Source organism: Neoarius graeffei, chromosome 17 (assembly GCF_027579695.1).
Source record: "Neoarius graeffei isolate fNeoGra1 chromosome 17, fNeoGra1.pri, whole genome shotgun sequence".
NCBI lineage: Eukaryota > Metazoa > Chordata > Actinopteri > Siluriformes > Ariidae > Neoarius > Neoarius graeffei.
Window position 1 is genome coordinate 7,063,291 of NC_083585.1, and position 21,643 is coordinate 7,084,933.

General features: G+C 41.0%; 1 protein-coding gene across 1 annotated transcript in view; it reads left to right on the top strand.

Moving 5' to 3' along the window:
• Window positions 1–21,643, top strand: part of LOC132901322 (histone-lysine N-methyltransferase PRDM9-like) — an 85,216-nt gene that overhangs the window by 56,538 nt on the left and 7,035 nt on the right. Inside the window, exons 3-5 of the mRNA XM_060943639.1 lie at window positions 1,814–2,085; window positions 19,459–19,526; window positions 19,695–19,873. Of these exons, the coding sequence (XP_060799622.1) occupies window positions 1,814–2,085; window positions 19,459–19,526; window positions 19,695–19,873 (519 nt within the window). The remainder of the gene's footprint in view (window positions 1–1,813; window positions 2,086–19,458; window positions 19,527–19,694; window positions 19,874–21,643) is intronic.

Genomic DNA, 21,643 nt, shown 5'->3' on the forward strand with positions numbered 1-21,643 from the left:
AAAATTTGTTTGGTAACTTTTGCACTATTTTGGATTAGAGAAGAAAACCTTATTCTTATTATAAAACTTAAGGCAACCAAAGTTCAGTGTTTGTGTTTGCAGCTTGATTTGTAATTTGAAATATGAAACCAAATGTTCAGTGAGTTTTTGCACAAGAGAACAAAAGCCTGTTCTGTCTGTGTACTTGAAGTAGTGTTATTAGAATATCTATTTATTTTTTGTGTTCTTTAAGATGTGGAAAATTTAATGTTTGGTGTCTTTTGCACTATTTTGGATTACAGAACCTTTTCACTGTTTTTGCCATTTGCCTGAGAGAAAACCTCTCTTACCTAAAGTACTGTTTACAATATCAACTTTATTTTTGTAAGAATTTTGTACTTCTGAGGCGCTATCCTGACTTCTGTTGTTGTTCTGCACAATAAATGCTCAAAAAATTACATTATATCTTTGCTTTTTTGTTGTTTAAATCAATTTAGCTTTGCTAAGGGACTACAAAACCCATTCAGAAACACTTCCATTATAAGTTTTACACCGTGACATTTATACCGCGATGTATACCATTATCGTGAAGAGATTCAGTTTATACCGTGATATGAATTTTGGGTCATACCGCCCAGCCCTAGGCAAGATCAACTTCTTTCCAATCGCATGAACATTTCTAAACAGCAGCTCCATCCTCTCCAGCTCAGCCGACTTCATGACAGCCAGGGACTTGAAAGCAATGCTGTCCTGTAGTGACCAGCCATCTTCGCCTGTTTTGATGTTATAGTACCGATGTGTGCATTTGACTTTTCATGGTCCTTTTATAGTTTGGAGTTTAAAATTACTGGTGCCTGTCTTTGCCAGACTTTCTACAGTCTTCGCAGTACATGGTATTTTCGGTTTTGCTATGAACTAGCCAATCTCGCCCTAACTTCCATTTGTCATTGAACTGTCTTATCTTCCTATTAGCATCTTGTTCATCATCTCTGCCCCTTTTTTCCTGAGCAACAGGGTTTGAAACTCCAGCTATATGTTGCCACATAGTGCGCTTGTCAGTCGTCAGCAACTTTGTCGCTTCGTTCATTAACCGCAAGTTACCGTATCGTTGATTTTATCTGAGACGTTAACGAACATTCTAAACAATTCTAAGGTTGTCAATGTTTATGCAGGTGCTCATGGGAGTTGTAGGCGTGTAATATTACATTGCAATGTGTTTATTATATCAGATGCCTTCAGAGAAAACTACAATTAAAATGTATTGTCATACCACAGAATAAACCACCCGCCAAAGTGACTAGTGAAACTAGTTATTACCCGCCAAAGTGGCTAGTGAGGCTAAAGTTATTACCTGCCAAAGTCGAATTTTACCCGCATTTGGCGGGTGCTAATGTAAAGCCCTGGTACCTGCATGTGATTTCATAACAAATTTGGGATATTCTGTTTCCCAAAAGATAAGCAAGTAGCCAAATTTAAAACATCCTTGACCCTGAATAGGCAGGTCCTAAGAATGCTGTAAATACTGTACATCTTGCAGTGCCACAGTCATGTTAATGAACATTTGTTTTATTTTGCCCTGCAAGCTTCTAACCACTTGTTTACACCCACAAGGAAGTAAAAACAATTCGTACTTGTGTACCTTGTTGTGTCCTGAGAGATTTCGGTCTTGATGAACACCTCTAGTCTCAACCAGATATTCAGTGAACCTTTCTGGCAAGCTTTCATAGGATAATCCAGTATTAATGTACTGTATGTGGTCTTAGATATCCTGTACATATAGATTGCACACACATTTGGGCCTCATTTCTTCCTACTGCGTTTTCTCTACTCCCAGACTGTGAAGTTTGCAAATCCTTCTTCCTCAACAATTGTGAGGTTCATGGACCACCCCTCTTCATCCCCGATACTCCTGTTCCCATGGGAGTCCCTGACCGAGCCAGACAAACTCTTCCTCCTGGGCTAGAAATCCAGAAGTCCAGTATTCCTGATGCAGGCCTGGGAGTGTTTAATAAGGGGGAGACTGTTCCAGTAGGTGCACACTTTGGACCCTGCCAGGGAGAGCTGGTGAACCGAGAGGAAGCCAGGAACAGTGGAGACTCCTCGGTTGTGAGTTTGTCATAAATTTATGATAAAGATTTGTATATTTTTAAGTAACAAAATATGATGACTAGATGAAGGTAGCTCCAATTAATATCATTTTCTTCTTGCCAATGATATGTGGAGTAGTGGTGTAAATCGCAAGTTTGATCACAATGCGATCCTACATCAATTCTCAGGGTTAGATCTTAACACTAGCCCGCTAGCCCGTGGCTAGTGCAGATAGCCACGGGCTAGTGCAAAATCTCTGCTAGTAGCCCGTGTTGGCTAGTGCAATAACTTGACATGGGTGTGGCCATCTTGAATCACGCAAAATCTGATACAAAATCTTTTAGCTCATTCTATTTATTGTACATGGTGTAATGCATTGTTGCTGAACATTACTGTCACAGTTCATTGACACAGGTTGTAACTGTGTACCATGATGAGTGACCAGAAAGAGATTATTCCAACACGGGTCGGAGGTACCAGGTGGCTGCCACATCTGGAGCGTTCCTTGAAAAACATTCTCACTGGCTACCAAGGGATTACAACCCATCTTGGCCAGATGCAAGTGCAGACAGGCAGGCAGGAACAGATTGCCAAAGCCAAGGGCATGCTTAAGCAGCTCCAACGTCTGGACATCATATGCACATTTTATGTGGGATATTGTGCTTGTCCTCAAACATCTGTCCTTAACCTGTCAAGGTAGAGATACAACCATAGGGGATGTGTTTCAAGTTTTGGAGACCACAATGGCTACTCATAAAAAGTACAAAGACAGGCCAACACCTAAAGAGAAAGCTGTCACAAGTGTGGAAGATGAGGGAAGTACTTTTGGTGGGCAGACCCTAGTGGGGACTGCAATCGCAGCCTCCACCAGGAAAGCAACAATTGAGAAACTTGAACAGGCACTCACAAACAGGTTTATTGATTGTGAAAAGCAAGTTGTGCTAGCAACTTCATCTGTGGCCTTTGCCACATGGCCAAAAAATGAAGATGATGATTTTGGAGAAAACAGCATACAGATTCTGACCAAACATTATGAAACTGTTCTTCAAAATTCTGGTGCAGACACAGATGCAATTACAATTGAATGGAGTTTTTTGAAGTCAGAGCTATATGGCAGGCCAGAAAAAGTGCAAACCCTGAACTGGCAACAGGTGAATGATGCATACAAAGAATCTGGCAGGTTCAATAACATCTTGGCTTTGGTAGACTTGGTTCTATGTATGCCTGCAAGTTCTGCTGATGCTGAACGTGGTTTCAGTCAGGTGAAGCTAGTGAAGACCAAACTGCGTTCAAGGCTGAGAGCTGATCACCTGACTAATTTACTAACAATCCAGCTCCATACACCAGATGTAAGAGAGTTTGACCCAAACCCTGCCATTAATCTCTGGCTGAAGGGATCTTCCACCAGATCAAGGAGACCCAACACTGGGTATGTGTTTACTAGGCCAGACTGCTATGAAGAATCTTATTCTTACGAGGACAGTGAGTCCGACTCCAGCCAGTCTGAGGATGAGCCATCAAGTGTTCTGCAGCTTGATTATGAGTCTGCAGATACCATTGTTCACATAGACTCTGTTAGTGTGACTGAAACAACCAGGGAATGAACTGGTGACTTACTTTCACTTAGTGAATAATCCCACCCTTAAAGGGAAAATAATTGTGATATTTCTTCAAGTGTTGTGGTTTGTACTTAACAAACAGAAATTAATTTTACTTGTAACTCTCAGTTGACTGCCATTATGTACTTGTATCTTCCTATGTTGCCATTAGATCTCATTTATGTTTGTTACCCTGACAGTATTGCTACATTTATGTGCACAATTAATTAATATTTTTTGTATGGAATGTTTACTTGTACAAGAATTAGTCATGTTCTTTTCTAGTCCAAGATAAGTTTATGATTTCAGTTCTAGTCCATTTCTATAAGAATTTGCTATGTTTTTTTCCAGTCTAAGGCAACTGAATGATTTCAGTTCTAGTCCATTTTGCGAGATTACTACATGTACTAGTCTACTTAACTGTAAGCAATGACTACCTCTTTTATACTTCAAAGTGACAATTATGGTTTGAAACACAAAGTCACATATGAAAACCATAATGGATTGAATAAAGTACTGGTTTTGTTACACTGAATTGGGAGCTTCTGTTGTTTCAACTTGTTCATTGTTTAGTATTTAAAATTCTTTCAATTGTCACAGGAATTGGGCTTAAAATAGCGGGCTAGTGCAACACTCTGCGGGCTAGTGCAATTTGCAAGCCACTAGCCCGGCTGGCTAGTGCAGAAAAACCTTAAGATCTAACCCTGATTCTTTTAGCCAGTGTGGTGGAAATTCACTGGTTAATAATAGAAATACTAGTAACACCTGAATAATGCTCAAGCAAATATTTCTTTTTTGTATCATTTAATGAAAGTCCCATAAAATCATAAGCCCAGGTAGTCACTAACATAGAAGTAGTTATGGGACGACCTAAGCATGGTCAGCTTTCTGTGTTACACAAAATATTAGTCGTCATCATATAGCTTCCATCGACATTTCATAATAGTCTGTTTTCCCAAATGCAGCTGAGTCTGCCGCATCCATGACAACATGGTAGCTTCTTCTCACACACAAACAAAGAACTTATTCATTCACACTTAGCTTGTTTCTTTTCTAAATGTCGAGGATAAACAGAGAAGCATGACACTACAGGATTTGAACAGATACTGTTAATGATAATTAATGCTCAAGTTAATATAAACCTTGTTACCACACCAATGATCTGATGATTTTCGATGCCACAAAATTTGTCATGATGTGAGCTGGTTTGATGCTGGGGTCTGCAGTTGGTATGACTTTTTACACAATGTGTTTCATTTCCATGAATTCAAAGAAAAGAAAAGCACAACTTTATTGATCACATGTTTGTGAAATTCCTCTCTGCATTTAACCCATCTGAAGCAGTGAAAATACACATACCCAGAGCAGTGGGCAGCCATAACAGCGTGCGGGGAGCATCGCTCAAGGGCACCTCAGCTCAAGGCTGTCCCATATTAACCTAACGTCTTTGAACTGTGGGGGAAACTGGAGCACCCAGAGGTAACCCATGTAGACACGGGGAGAACATGCAAACTCCACACAGAAAGGCATCCGCTGGCCGCTGGGCTCGAACCCAGAACCTTCTTGCTGTGAGGCGACTGTGCTAACCACTACACCACCATGCCACCCGGTGCATTCAGAAATGCAAACAAAATATAATTTGAACTTGATTAGATATGTACAGTATATACATATTTTGGAATTTTGACCAACCCCATGCATTTTTAAGAAGGCTCATGAAATGGTAGGGGTGTAACGATTCATCTACTACATCGATTAATCAATTTATTTTCCTACGATCCAACTACAACGATCTGTGCTCAGCAAGTCGGCCTTCCGGACGACATACATTGATCTAATATCGTTTTAAAAGGTAATCAATCGATTGTATCGATAGGAAATAATGCACTGGATTTTAAGCACGTCAGACTTTATACTGATGTGGTTTTTTTAGCACTTTTAATGATAAAGGCGTTAAACGTTACTCGATTCAGTCTGCCTGTCTGTGACGTCATCGTCACGCGCCAGCAGCAGCACAAATCAAAACATGGCATGATGGCGGATAGCAGAGGAGAAGCCGGCGAGTGGGAAATGTTCAAACCAGCATTACGGTCCAGTGTGTGGAAACGCTTTGGATCTCATCTCATTATCTCTAGTTGCTTTATCCTGTTCTACAGGGTCGCAGGCAAGCTGGAGCCTATCCCAGCTGACTACGGGTGAAAGGCAGGGTACACCCTGGACAAGTCGCCAGGTCATCACAGGGCTGACACATAGACACAGACAACCATTCACACATCTACGGTCAATTTAGAGTCACCAGTTAACCTAACCTGCATGTCTTTGGACTGTGGGGGAAACCGGAGCACCTGGAGGAAACCCATGCGGACACAGGGAGAACATGCAAACTCCACGCAGAAAGGCCCTCACCGGCCACAGGGCTCGAACCCGGACCTTCTTGCTGTGAGGCGACAGCGCTAACCACTACACCACCGTGCCACCCATGCTTCGGATTATATTGTAATATTTTTGTGTTGGAAAAACAAAAGCAGAAGTTTTAGAAGTATTATTATTTTTTTCAACCTAAAGTGTTGGTTGCACTTAATTCAAATACAATGTCAATGCATTTACCACTAATTGTTGTTTTATATCCATAATTATACCTGATTCCCTTACAAGAAACAACAGGAATCTAGAAAACTTCACCTGCACTGTCCAGTATCCAGGTATTTATTTCAGTTACAGTGATGCTTGAAAGTTTGTGAACCCTGTAGAATTTTCTATATTTCTGTAGAAATATGACCTAAAACATCATCGGATTTTCACACAAGTTATAAAAGTAGATAAAGAGAACCCAACTAAACAAATGAGACAAAAATATTATACTTGGTCATTTATTTATTGAGGAAAATGATCCAATATTACATATCTGTGAGCGGCAAAAGTATGTGAACCTTTGCTTTCAGTATCTGGTGTGACCCCCTTGTGCAGCAATAACTGCAACTAAACGTTTCCGGTAACTGTTGATCAGTCCTGCACACCGGCTTGGAGGAATTTTAGCCCATTCCTCTGTACAGAACAGCTTCAACTCTGAGATGTTGGTGCGTTTCCTCACATGAACTGCTCACTTCAGGTCCTTCCACAACATTTCGATTGGATTAAGGTCAAGACTTTGACTTGGCCATTCCAAAACATTAACTTTATTCTTCTTGAACAATTCTTTGGTAGAAAGACTTGTGTGCTTAGGGTCCTTGTCTTGCTGCATGAACCACCTTCTCTTGAGATTCAGTTCATGGACAGATGTCCTGACATTTTCCTTTAGAAGTCGCTGGTATAATTCAGAATTCATTGTTCCATCAATGATGACAAGCCCTCCTGGCCCAGATGCAGCAAAACAGGCCCAAACCATGATACTACCACCACCATGTTTCACAGATGGGATAAGGGTCTTATGCTGGAATGCAGTGTTTTCCTTTCTCCAAATGTAACACTTCCCATTTAAACCAAAAAGTTCTATTCTGGTCTCATCTGTCCACAAAACATTTTTCCAATAGCCTTCTGGCTTGTCCACGTGATCTTTAGCAAACTGCAGATGAGCAGCAATGTTCTTTTTGGAGAGCAGTGGCTTTCTCCTTGCTACCCTGCCATGCACACCATTGTTGTTCAGTGTTCTCCTGATGGTGGACTCATGAACATTAACATTAGCCAATGCGAGAGAGGCCTTCAGTTGCTTAGAAGTTACCCTGGGGTCCTTTGTGACCTCGCTGACTATTACACGCCTTGCTCTTGGAGTGATCTTTGTTGGTCGACCACCCCTGGGGAGGGTAAAAATGGTCTTGAATTTCCTCCATTTGTACACAATCTGTCTGACTGTGGATTGGTGGAGTCCGAACTCTTTCGAGATGGTTGTGTAACCTTTTCCAGCCTGATAAGCATCAACAATGCTTTTTCTGAGGTCTTCAGAAATCTCCTTTGTTTGTGTCATGATACACTTCCACAAACATGTGTTGTGAAGATCAGACTTTGATAGATCCCTGTTCTTTAAATAAAACAGGGTGCCCACTCACACCTGATTGTCATCCCATTGATTGAAAACACCTGACTCTAATTTCACCTTCAAATTAACTGCTAATCCTAGAGGTTCACATACTTTTGCCACTCACAGATATGTAACATTGGATCATTTTCCTCAATAAATAAATGACCAAGTATAATATTTTTGTCTCATTTGTTTAACTGGGTTCTCTTTATCTACTTTTAGAACTTGTGTGAAAATCTGATGATGTTTTAGGTCATATTTATGCAAAAATATAGAAAATTCTAAGGGGTTCACAAACTTTCAAGCACCACTGTACACTGGTTTAATCAATGGTTTTAATCGATTTCAAGTCACTGAATCATTTTGGATCGTATCGTTCTAAATGAACCAAAATCGTCCTTGAATCGTATCGGCAACCACGAATCGTGATTCGAATCGAATTGTTAAAACGAATATATATATATATATATATATATATATATATATATATATATATATTTATTTATTTTTTTTTTTTTAAATACAACAATGATTGCTTTTTAATTAAAAATGTTTGTAGGGAGTCACTTATTTAGAACATTTAAAAAAATGTAACTAAATGGCCTTTAATCCAATTCTCACTTTGATTTTGAAAATAATTTTAGGTCCAGGGAGGAGGATTATTGTTGTTGTGACCCAGAAAAGGTAATCACTCTAGTTGTTCCAAGTTCCACAGAGCCTTGCCAGAGTGCAAAGGCTCATGGGGCTGTTAAAGTTTAGAGAGCATTAAGGGCTAAATAGCAATGGGCCACCTTGACCAAGACTCCTGCAGTAATTGATCACCTCTGGCCAGTATTTCTGATGGACATGCATCTTGGAGTAAAATAAAACATCTAGAACCATGTTATGTACAGACCACAAGATATCACATGAGAAGTCAACCAGTCCCTATCTCAGTCCACCATCCCACCCTGCCTGAAGTCCTCTCCCATAGTTCCACTGCCAAAAAAAGACCATCACCAGCAGCCTGAATGACCACTGTCCAGTGGCACTTACTTCTGTTATCATGAAGTGCTTTGAGAAACTTGTCCAGACTTTCATCATAGCAAGCCTCCCACCCATGTTAGACATGACACCAGTATGCTTACAGAGCTAACCAGTCCAGAGGATGCCATAGCCACAACTCTCCACACTGCCATCACTCACCTTGAGCAGCAGGAGAGCTATGCTAGTCTGCTCTTTGTGAACTTTAGCTCAGCATTCAACACCATTCTCCCTCACAGACTGGTGTCCAACCTGACAGACCTGGGATTGTCTCAATCCATCTGTCTCTGGATAAAGAACTTCCTGTCTGATCGCTCCCAGAGGGTGAGAGTAGGCCCCCACAGGGCTGTGTGCTGACCCCCCCACCCCACACACACTTGCGACTGCACCCTGCCCACTCCAGTAATGACATCAAATTTGTGGATGACACACTACCATGGGGGGGGGGAGTCTGCTTATCAGGATGAGGTGGAGCAGCTGTCTGGGTGGTGCAAAGACAACAGCGTGGTCCTCAAAACCAAGGAGCTGATCATAGACTTAAGGAAAAAGAAAAGTGACATTCAGCCTATTCTCATCAGTGGGGAATGTGTGGAGAGGGTTTCGGACTTCCACTTCCTGGGGTGCACATAGAGGAGGACTTGACCTGGAGCATCAACACTACACAAGTGATAAAGAAGGCACAGCAGAGACTTTACTTCGTGAGGATTCTCAGGAAGAACCACCTCACTTAGAAACTGCTTGTGACCTTCTACCATTGTTCCATTGAGAGCATACTGTACGTACTTACAGCATCAGTATGTCGTTTGCCAGCTGCATAGCAGCAGAGAGGAAAGTGCTCCAGAGGGTCGGCACCACCACCCAGAAGATCATCAGATACCCTGTCCCCTGCCTGGAAGAGCTTTACGGTTCCTGCTGCCTCAAAAGAACCCAGGGTAGATTAAAAGATCCATCCCACCCCAGACATTCTCTGTTTGAACTGCTGCCCTTGGGCAGACAGTTCAGATCAATTAAGAGATGGACTAATAGACTCCTTGTGCATGATGTCACGCATCACGTGATAATTTCACCTGGGGGGTCAAGTGGACACCGTCTTTCGTGTAAGTAAGGCTTAACCTGTCTTCAGTATGGTTCATTTTTGCACTGCCTTTGGTTGTTCAAATAGAGAAATGGATAAAAAGGTATTACCGTCTTCCCTGCTATCGACAAAAATGTTAACAAAGAGAATCAAATGCTTCAAGAACAATGAAGAATTGAGTGGTTAAACAGAATATGGCAAGAGGAGCTAAGCCTGAAAACTCCAGAGAAATTCGTGATTGTATTTAACTCTTTACCCCTGAAAGCAGTTGCTCCAGCCACCCTTGTATATGTATAAACTGTTCACCCTGAGAACATATTTACAAGAAAAAAAGTCTAAAGACAAGGTTTTGACAAGGTTTTAGACAAGGCATCATATGTCGTCATTATGGGATATACACGGGGTTGTTATATGTCGTCATTAAGGAGTAAAGAGTTAAAATGTATTTTTAAAAAATGTCAGAAGTGAGTATGGAAGAGTTTGCTTAAGATTCTTTTATTTTTTTCCTGCTTGAATTCAAGTTAGCTTCTTCATGAAAGTGTTTGATGTTCTTACAGGTGAAGCAGCTTCTTTATTTGACACGGAAAACCCAGATTGGGCACTGAACAACGCAGACATAATTTGGTTAAAAAAAAAAATCCAACAAGGAGCGACGTGCCAGATGTATCCTGAAAGAACAGAAAAGATTAAAAGCAGAGAGCACTGAAGCTTTTTTCTGTTATCAGCGGAACACAGTCCTGTGCAAAATGTCAACGTGGAGGTCAGAGTGTAGTAATGAACCTACGGTTCAAAAGAGTTCTATGCAAACACACTGAACTTTACAACAGCTGCATGCATGTGAAATGGAAATAAATCAACTGAGGCAGGAAAAACTGTTTTGGATAAAATTGTTACTGTCCGTATCCACTACTGGATAAAATTAAAATAAAATCTTACAATATTGTTTGAAAGTCTAGAGCAAGATATTTTGTTATTTTACAAATAATAGCACTTCAGATTACTGTTTTAACAATAATAAGCATCACTGTATAAAAGATGTTATAGAGCTATTTGCACTCCTAGATGTCCTTGGGGTTGTTGAGACATGGAGGGGTGGGAATAAGATCCAGCCTACAGTTCAGGTCAGAGTCCTTTGAGAGTAAATGCTTTGGCTTTTGTAATGTTCTGTTCCCAAAAGCTGATTTCGGGAAAAATTCTGTACGCAAAGAAGGTTTTCTTGCTTTTGTAGTTTTATTTATTTATTTATTTATTTATTTAACTGTTCTTCCATGTAGAGACTCTTCAGGAAAAAGAATGTTCCAACATGTAGCTAATGCTAGCCCACAAATCTACACCGTTGCTCCAGTTGTTTCAAGGAATTTTGTAAGGATCATAACCGCTAATAAACTCTAATTTCCACGTATATCTAGCCTTCACTTCTTTCTGACTAAGATTATCCAAGTAATCCGATAGTAGAGCTTTTTTCACTGTAGTTTTCTTCAGACAACAGCAACAGACGCTAGACATCTCCGCTTGGCTTCAGTATGTAAACAAAGTTTGCTTATCCCCCAGGTATAGGGTAGCGGCGGTTGATAATGTAAATGTGACATCAGTGCACCGGCGCGGGAACCGGGGGTGCGGGTGGTGCGGCAGCACCCCCTGGTGGTGGACCCTCAAAACTGACATGAACATAAAACAAAACTTACGTGAAAATATATTTGTTTATTTATTTGTTTTCATTTGGCTCTGCTGATTTTATATGTCATGTTTTAGATGTAGGATGATGAGGGCTACATTTTAGTTATTTAAAAAAGGATTTAATTAAAACTTATAACTTAATATGTAGCCTAGTGGACCATCAGAATTTTTTTTGTCGTGACGTTGACGTTCAGCTTTTCAGCGCGCGAAATTACAACAGGAAGCGAGTACGAGTCGACCGTCTGTAGAGAAGAGTAAGAGTTAGTTAGTTAGTTAGTTAGTTAGTTAGTTAGTTAGTTAGTTAGTTAGTTAGTTGATACTTAATAGTTACTATGTCTCAGAAGAGAACCGTGTGGATTTAAGTGGAATAATTGCGAGAAGTCATATGATCAAGACAGCGTTTTAAGGTAAGGCCATTTGGTTATTAATTTTGCCCGCTGTGTCGTGTTCACTTGAGCCTATTTGGTATGCCTTGAACAAGTGCAGGTGTTGCTAGCATCGTGCTTTGAAGTTGACTCAGATGTAACTACAGTCTTAAAAAATGTTCGTTTAAAACGGTGTGTCCATGCTCATCATGTTTTACTTTTACTTTTCTTAATGGAGAGTGTGAAATACCACTGCATCACTTTTATGAGTGATTTTTGCAATAGAACACTAAGTTAGTGTCACTAACCCATAGTAGTAGGATGAGTGGGTTCATGGATTTCGGTCTGTTGATTGAGAGAACCATGGTGTTTGTGTTGTTCCAGCGAGAGTGTTGTTCTGTTTCGTGTGTGTGTGTGTGTGTGTGTGTGTGTGTGCGTGCGACTAACTACTGTATTTGAAATGCACACTTGCTTGACTGGATCTGGGTATGTAAGGCTGTAATCGGGTGGAATCCGCGTCTCCTTCAGTTTATCTAGAGCAGATGTAAAACCTGCGACTGTTAAACCACAGCTGTGCGCTTCTGCTTCTAAAATAACCTGTCCTTCGTAATCGTGTTAACTGAGAATTGTCATTGACAGACAGGCTTCAGATTCTTCCGTCATCACTCAAAAAAAAAAACGTCGTTTTTACGGATTAGGCCTATAAGTAGTAGGCAGTTTAACGAAATATTGCAATTGCAAGCTTAAAAGGATTTCGGACACCTGATTGGTTAAAATGCAGGAAATTGCATCTAAGAAATACAAAATTTTCTGGGGGAGGACCCCCAGACCCCCCTTCAAAAAAATGTCCCAGGTCACGTCACAGCACCCCCTGCCGACAGTGTCTTCCCGCGCCGCTGCATCAGTGCAACGGGTCTACAGACTGAAAAACAGCTTCTACCCAAGAGCCATAATTGCACTAAATGCTGCTTTTAAAGGGACTGTGCAATGCAGGGAATGTGCATGTCTTGTGTGTCTTTTTAGAGTTTTATATCGCAACACATAGTATATTTGTTTATTTATAGGCAGATATTGCACTGGTAGGATGGCATCCAATTTCATTGTACAATGTGCAGTGACAAAGATGTATTCATATTCAAAAGTGGAGATCTCTGTCTCATGATTCCTCCTTCCACACATACTTGCCACATTAGTTCACTACCCATCAACATGCTTCTAGGATACAGTATGTCACACAATCACAGTCACCTGCTTTTACATTTTGAGTTGAGAGGGATTTCTTTCACAGCTACCTTAACTCACAAAAGAACAGGTAAATGTTTTACTGACAGTATTTATTTATTTATTTTTATTTTTTTTTAAAAAGACAGAATAATCATGTTTCCTTCAGGATTTTGTGAAACTATGGTCAGTGGACCTCACTTGGGGGCATGCTCCCCTGGAAGATAATTTTGTTTATTTTAAAGTTAAATGTATCAAACTGGTGCACTTTGAGAGCAAAATTAAGAGTTTAGCTGTATGAAGAACTTGCGCAAAACAATTTTGTGCTTTACTAATTTAAGCATAAACACCTGGTTGTAATGCCCCAGCAAAAAGGTCACACCCACAAAGCATGGTTAAAGGAGTTCATAAACAGTTAAAAAAATGACTAGAGCAGGGGTTTTCAAAGTGTGGGAGAGTCAGCCCCCCCTCAGAGCAAATAAACAGTAGCGCCCCCCCTCACAATTTTTGTTGTTGTGATACTTAATGTTCCATTCGTATTTAAAAAAAAAAAGGTTGTTGTACACATTTTTATTTTTTTCTTTTACACATTTTAAACATCTGTGCTTTTCTTTTTAAAACATCTTGTTTTACACATTTTAAACATCTCATAGCATCGTTAGCTAGCACCTCTTGGCAGACAACACACTGTGGCAGTGGAGCATCTTCAGATCCAGTCCATGAAAATCCAAACTTTAAATAATCGTGGTCATACTTCCTTCTTTTTTCAGTCCCCCCAAGATTCCGCGGGTCTTTTTTGTGATTTTTGCGGGCTAAAATGTCTGATGTTGCGGGGTTTTTTTCCAAAAAATTGCGATGAAAGGTGCGGTGTTTTTTTTGGTTTTTGTTGCGATTACATTGCGGGAGGAAGTGAAAGTTGCGAGAAATTGTTGCGATTTTCTCTTTTTGTGATTAAAATTGAGTGATATGTTAAATATTAAGTTATTACCGAAAAACTATTGATTAAAAAAAACAAAGACACTGAGAAATGGTCCTATAAACAACTTTACCAATATAAAAGATTACCAGGACTACAAAAATGCAGAAAAATAGGCTTTACTTATCCAAATGCACCTGTTGGTTCAAAAGTTAAAGTGCATAGAACCTCACAGCACAACATGAAGTTACCTTAAAATATAATATAAATGCCTCAGCTTTCATGTAAGAAAAAAACACTATTAATACTTGTACTGTGTGCAGGCAGTCTCTCCTGAAGACTAAATTAAACAATAATTATAAACTAATAAAATAAATGGCTCAGGCTTCATAGAAGAAAAAAAAACAATTTGAACAGAATCTCACAGTATGATGCTGAAGCTGCTTAAACAATGGAAAATAAAATACCATTTTGGCAAAAATGTTGGCATCCATTAATTTCTTGTATTAAGTAAAAAAAAATAATGTAAAGTGCACACAGTCCTTCACTGTAAACATAACACACTTTCAGTAACAGAATTTAAGCCTACATAAACACTGACTCGCACATCATGCAATGTTGCCAGATACTGCTGATGTTTTCCAGCCCAAAATATGTTCAAAACCCCGCCAAAATGCACTTAAAACCGCCCAATCTGGCAACACTGCGTGCATGCTGCTTCTCTTGAACGTATACACGGAAGTAAGGCGGAAGGTAGTCTGTCGACGTCACCTCAAAACGACGCCAACGATTGGTCAAATTTGTGGGAAGGTTGCGGTGATTGGATATAATTGCAACACCACACCCTTGGTCTTGGGGCGAGCAGACGCATTTTTTGCACGTCCACTCTGTTTCTTCATTTCTGTCCATTTTGTCCAATTTGGTCTCCAAAATACATTTCCTTTGCAAAGCCGAAAGCTTCTCCATGATGTCATGCATGTTGCGGTTCAAGTTCTGAATAGCCACAGTCTGAGTGCCGACAGCTCTGCCCACCGCTTCAATCATATCGGGCAGCTTTATGGGGCTTTGAACAGCTGTCACCATTGTCTGAATTCCTCGATAAACCAGGGCAATGCCTAATCCAATCAGAAAAAGTCCTGTAATCATAGTTCCAAATAGGTAGATGTCTTCAATGTCCTCCACAGAAAGAATCGCCAGGCACACGACCCGTCACTGCTCCCACACATCCATCATGTAACCAGCCGCGAACATTACGGCAGGGCAGGCGGGTTCCCCCGAACCCAAGCTTCTCGTCAAGAAAACTGTCAATTTCGTTAGGAGACCAGTGTGGGTGCATTTTAGTAATTGAGTGATCAATCTCATTAAATCAGTCTCATATTAAATTTGAAGGTTAATAATTAAATTGAATCAGTCTCATTTGAATCGTTTAAATTGAATCATTTAAATTGAATCTTTCAAATGAATCATTCAAGTGAATCATTCAAGTGAATCATTCAAAGTGAATCACTTAAATTATTATGATCACTTACCGTATTACATAACTTATATGCACCTTTTTGAATTCTTTGGGAGATTGGGGACTTCGAGTATATTGTAACAAATAAAACACAGTTTCAATAATAGATGAATTTATTATAACAAAAATAAAAATGGATAATAGCAGATTGAAATATATACAAACAGTGAGGTGTGTGTGGGTGTGTGTATGAGAGGCCTTGTGTGGGTGTGGCCTGTGAAAGGCCCTATGGCAGGGGTCTTCAATCCTATCCACAAAGGGCCAGTGTGGCTGCAGGCTTTCATTCCAACCAAGCAGGAGCTACACCTGATTTCACTTGTTTAATCATTTCACCCTCGTCTCCAGTCAACAATCAAGTGAGCCTCCAATTTGGCTGTAATGAAAGCCTGCAGCTACACCGGCCCTTTGCGGATAGGATTGAAGACCCCTGCCCTATGGCCTAGCTAAGGAGGGTGTTTGTGTGTGTGTGTCCCCACGTGGTGTAGGCCTTGTGGCTTGAGCAAAGGTTAGCCTAGCTTGCTAACAAGACAAAGGAATTAGCCGTGTGGCTAACTAGGGTGTGTTTGTGTGTGGGGGAAGGACTGCCACGTGTTGGAGACAAAAGGCTAGCTCTGTGTAGCTAACCAAGGTGTGTTTGTGTGGGCCTAGATTAGCTTTGTGTTGCTAAGTAGACAAAGGAATTAGCCGTAGACTAATTTCACTAGCTTATAACAATACTGAATCCCCTGAAATCTTGATGCGGTCAAGTTGTATGATAAGAGAATTAAATATGTTAGTAGGAATAAAGAGAAGCATGCACAGCCTATCTATTAAATTGAGAGATTAAAACAAAACAGAACAATCAACAATTCAACACGCTGCGTGTCGAGCAGTGTAAACAAACGTTCCTGAGTTTAAATTCACACTATTTCAATAAAAGCAAATTCCTAAGACTAGCTTTAACTATGCCCAAATGCCAAGTCTTACTTAATATCCTGCCTTTAGCAAGATATGAAGAGATGTTCCGAGACCGTTGGAGCACGTGAGTCGCTCGTGAGAAAGCGCAGAGAACTTCCTGGGTCCGGCGTGTGGTCGCTTGTGATGAAAAGAAAGTCTCTGATCAAAGTAATGTGCACAGCTAATTACAAATTAACTGCTTTGAGCTGCAGTAGTACGTACTTAATGAATGAATGAAAAACCGGTTGTAACTCACTGAGTTTAAAATCGCGCGATCTTAGATTTTTACCGTGGCCAAAGGTAAACAAAGAAATCGCGCTAACTCGTGGATCTTGCAAGAAAGAAAGAAAAAGACGTCTTTTTGATTTGCCCGGCAGAGCGAGCGATTTTCTCTCTGTGTCCGTTGGAATCATGGTGCCAAAAGAGGAGGAGCTGAGCGCTTCCGGGTCTCTTATGCCTTCCTGTAGGAAGTGACGTAGATGATCCCGCCCCGGTGTGACGCAGGTCAACACGGAAGTGGGCTGATGAGAAATGTAGTTTCTTAAAAGGACGGGCTGTGTACCTACACCAGTTTATCAATTCCATGATTTTTTTTTTTTTAGAGAGCAGTGCGGAGAGAGTCTCTCAAATGTATAGACAGACAAGATGAGACAAAGGAGCACAAGCAGGGAAAAACAGGGAGAGCAGAGAAAAATGCGACCGCCTTCCGTGAAAGCACGGAGAGAAAAAAAAAACGTTGTCTTTGTACTATTTTTAATGCAATATAGGTTTTCTATGATTTGCAAATTATTGCATTCTGATTTTACTGATGTTTTACAGAATGTCCCAACTTTTTTGGAATTGGGGTTGTATTTTGAACTTTGGTTAGAGCATGCACTTGTATTTTGAATGATGAATACATGCTACCGGATGTGTTGGCAGCTTTTCTGACTCAAATAAGCTAAAACTCTACAAATTTAAATGTGCACTGTTTTAAAGCAAGGAGATGAGAGTCGGACACGCTGATGTTAAAGGTCTCATTGCATCGTTTTTTCATTAATTGTGCTGTGGTCTCTAGTATGAATGAATGCCCTGTGAGCCGGTTTTGGTGAAAAAAATGCTGTGGCTCTCCTGTTTCAGGCTATTCTAGTTTGGTGGAGGAGTGGGTGGCGGGAGAACGACAGGATTTCAGCTCTTACTCATTAATATTCATGACATGTAAACGTGTTACCTCTGATTGGCTAACAGCAATCAGTAAACATGTTACCTCTGATTGGCTAACAGCACTGTGACGCTACCTCCAGTGGGTCAGAACAAGCGGATGTGGGTGTCTTTGTTAAAACTGTTTTGATTGGCTATTATGGTCTCGACATCGATGTTTTGACCAATAACAATGTAGATAACACGAATTTTACATCACATTCAACAAGATTTAAACGAGACTAAAGATGGTGACTTACAAATAATGTGTAAACATCGTTGGAGTTAATAAAGTTTGAACAGCATGAAGAAACATACCTCAACCCCCCCGAAATTAATTAAAAAAAATCTCAACGGATTTGGCATAATATAAAAAGGTCGTTTTTTACTCAGAAAAAGCGGAAATCCGCCGAAAAGCGGAAAACTCTCATCCCTGCCTGGCTTGTGACCATGTCATGCATGCTAACGTGGAGAATATGAACATGCTATTTTGTAACAAAAACCTTCGAACAAAAAGTTCATGTTTTACTTACAGCTCGTGAGCTGGTGGTCGATCGTCTTGACGGTACAGTAAAAACAACCTCGACGCAAAACCACTACTGAAGGCACCGAAGTTTGAAAAGTCACTGTGGTTGAAATGATAAGAACACAGTACTAACGTTGCATTATATTTCGCTGGTGGTGTTCCAAAGATAAATTCCAACCATTTCTTCTTCACATCTTCTATCTTGGGCAAGAAATGCAACGTTGATGTCTTACTGCCACAAATAACACAGGCATGAACTTGTTCAGCCATGTTTTCAACTTGCTGTTAGGTCCTCTTCATTAGCTATTGACGAGATGGGCTCTGCTATCTCTCCTTGCGCTTAAATCCGAACTTTCTTCCCGTGGGCGGTCGCAAGCCAAGGTGGGCGAGGCCATGAATATTAATTTTCGAAGTGACGTAAGTTCGTAGGGCTTTTTCAGATTCGCTCGTTTTTCCGACTATTTTCTTTCATAAGCTAATACAGGGAATGGGGGTAGAATTACATTTTCGCATGCATATGCAACTCGGAGTGAACTATGGTATTTCAAAAAGAGCCTGTATTAAATGTTTTTGGTGGAAGGGCACCTTTAACATTCCCTAACTAAGCTAAAGTTTGATGAATGCTAATTATTGGGGGCAGAGAATCATCCAGCAATACTCCTGCTGTGACAGCCCCTCTTAAAACTACAGGGCACATTTTACAAATACCATGCAACTATCTGAGAAAATTATTACTAAAACTTTGACTAGAATTAGACTAAAATTAAAATTGAGTTCCACTGATTAAATCTTGACAAAAAAAAAAAAAGACTAAAATGTAACTATAATTTTCAGGACACGACTAAGACCAAAAGTAAATTTAAAATTCTTTAAATTAAAAATAAACACTGCTACACTGAACTAAATCAACATTAGCTCCCAAACACTTACAGTATGACAAGAATTACTTGTACAAATCCAAAATATTTTATATAAAACCCATTTAGGGATGGAACTGACTTTTTAAAGTTGTGTAGTTTTGTAGCTTTCTGTTTAGAGACCAAAATACAAGGGACAGATCAGAGAATCAGAATCAGAGGTCTGATTCACAGCACAGCTTTGCCATGTCAGACATAAAGCCTTTTATAAGAAATCTTTCCTTTGCCTAAATTCTGATGAAAAGCCTTGACTGCATTTTCCTATAGTTACTAAATTTATCTTGGAGCTTGTCGGCTGTTTTGTGACTCAAGATACAGTCAAGAATTAATAATATTGGCATGAGCCAACGTTCTCGTTTCTGTACACCTCATTTAAAGCCATAGATCGATTTAGTAAAGAAAATGTAAATGTGGTATTTTTCTACAGGTATACAGAAGCATGCAGTGTGAAGAATACATCGATGCCAAAAGAGAGACGCATGTGAATTGGATGAGGTGAGCAGTACACCAGCTGTTGGGTCATTTTAGTGATTTGATTTTACAGGTCCTCATTTGTTGGAAGAGCTTTATCTTCACATCACTGATATCTCCGCCATGCTTTCTCCAAGTCTGCAACTCTGATCTGATTTTTACCTTTTCTGGAACGTTGCCTCACTCTTTTAGGTATGTGAATTGTGCCCGTAATGATGATGAACAGAATCTTGTGGCATTTCAGTATCGAGGGGCGATTCTGTATCGTTGCTGTCGACCCATTAACCCAGGACAGGAGCTCTTGGTGTGGTATGAAGAGGAGTACATCAAAGAACTCAGTCCTGCACCTACAGGAACAACCAGACAGCAAGGTGTTACTTTTGTCTAAGAGGTTATAGAGGTTATTTTCTGTATCGTCTAGTGACACATTTCTGAGCCTACCAATATTTCTGGGATGAAAGCTGTTGTACAATGCAGTCTGCAATAACTAGAGCATTCCCCAGAGAACTCATTTTGGCCTGTTCCACCAACCAGGTAGGTCTTCTCGATCATATGACCGTGACCAACCAGAGAGGGTGAAGTCTATCAGCTTCCTTTTGAGACATGTGAAGTCACCCCACTGCACATCCTGTTATTGCGAAACTGACTATATAGTAAACCACAAAATACTGTTAGTTTTATTCATCATGCACAATTGAACCAGAAGTAGTGTAAAATGCATGCCCTGTGGATCCCGAGTGGCACAGCAGGAAAGTGTTGCCCCATCATCCTCCCCATCATCCAGATCTTGCCACTTTCGAATCCTGATGATGCCACAATCATCTGTGGTTGGTAGCCTAAGAGAGCAAAATTGTCTGGGCTCTCTGGGAGGGAGAGATGGCATGCTGCATCTTCCCTGCCCTGTCAATTACACTGGCCAGTCATGGGCGTGTGAGAGTACATTTAATAGGAATTGAGTGGATTGGGCTTTCACTTTCTCCCCCCTGTCATTGTATGAGTAAAATATGCAGTTGACTGGTATTACTTGTCTCAGAGGAAGCACGTGATGGCCCTCCCTGGTTGGTAGCTGTTATGTGATACTGGAGAGCAGTCTGATGGGTGGGAATTGGCCATGGCTAAATTAGGGAGAAAATTGGGGAGAAGTCGGGGGGGGGGGAATGCCCTGTCACAGTAAATGCACAATATCGGATAATGCTGTCAGATCTTTCCATATTACAGAAACTGAGGGGAACAGGACACATTATAAACTGACACTAGGCCACAGCCCTGCTGCCACATGCTCCCACCACCTAACTCAGGCCGGGGAGCCATCCGGCCTGCAGCGGACCCCCCCCCGGACGGGATAGGGAGTCTACTACCACCATCTGTGCCCCCAGCCTGTGGACCACCTTGAATTTAAATGGCTGGAGGGCGAGATACCAACAGGTGATCCACGCATTGGCATCCTTCATGCAGTGGAGCCACTGGAAGGGTGCATGGTCAGAGAAGAGGGTGAAAGGGCGCCCCAGCAGGTAGTATCGGGGAGGGTGAGGACTGTGTACTTGATGGCCAGGCACTCCTTTTCTATGGTGCTGTACTTTCCTGCATTGAGAGCTTGCGGCTGATGTACAGCATGGGACATTCCTTGCCCTCCACCTCCTAGGACTAAATGGCCCCCAGCCCTCTGTCCAATGTATCTGTCTGCAAATTAAAAGGGAGGGAGAAGTCAGGGGAGTGTAAAAGTGGCCCCCCACACAGTGCAGCTTTTACCTTGGTGAAAGCCTGTTGGCATTGCTCCATCCACTAGATCAGATCTGGTGCTCCCTTTTTAGTGAGCTCAGTCAGCGGGGTGGTGACGTCCAAATAATTGGGTATGAACTTATGATAGTAGCCAGCCAGCCCCAGGAACTGTCTCACCACCTTTTTGGTCTTGGGCCTCGGGCAGGCCGCAATCGCTGCAGTCTTGTTAATTCGGGGACGCACCTGCCCATGACCCAAGTGGAAACCCAGATATTGTACTTCCACCCACCCAATTGCACACGTTTTCAGGTTAGCTGTGAGCCCCACACACCTCTGCGACTCTAGGGCCCTAAGGTGTTCAAGGTGCCATGGCCAATCATTGCTGTATATAATGTCATCGAAGTATGCTGCCCCATACATGG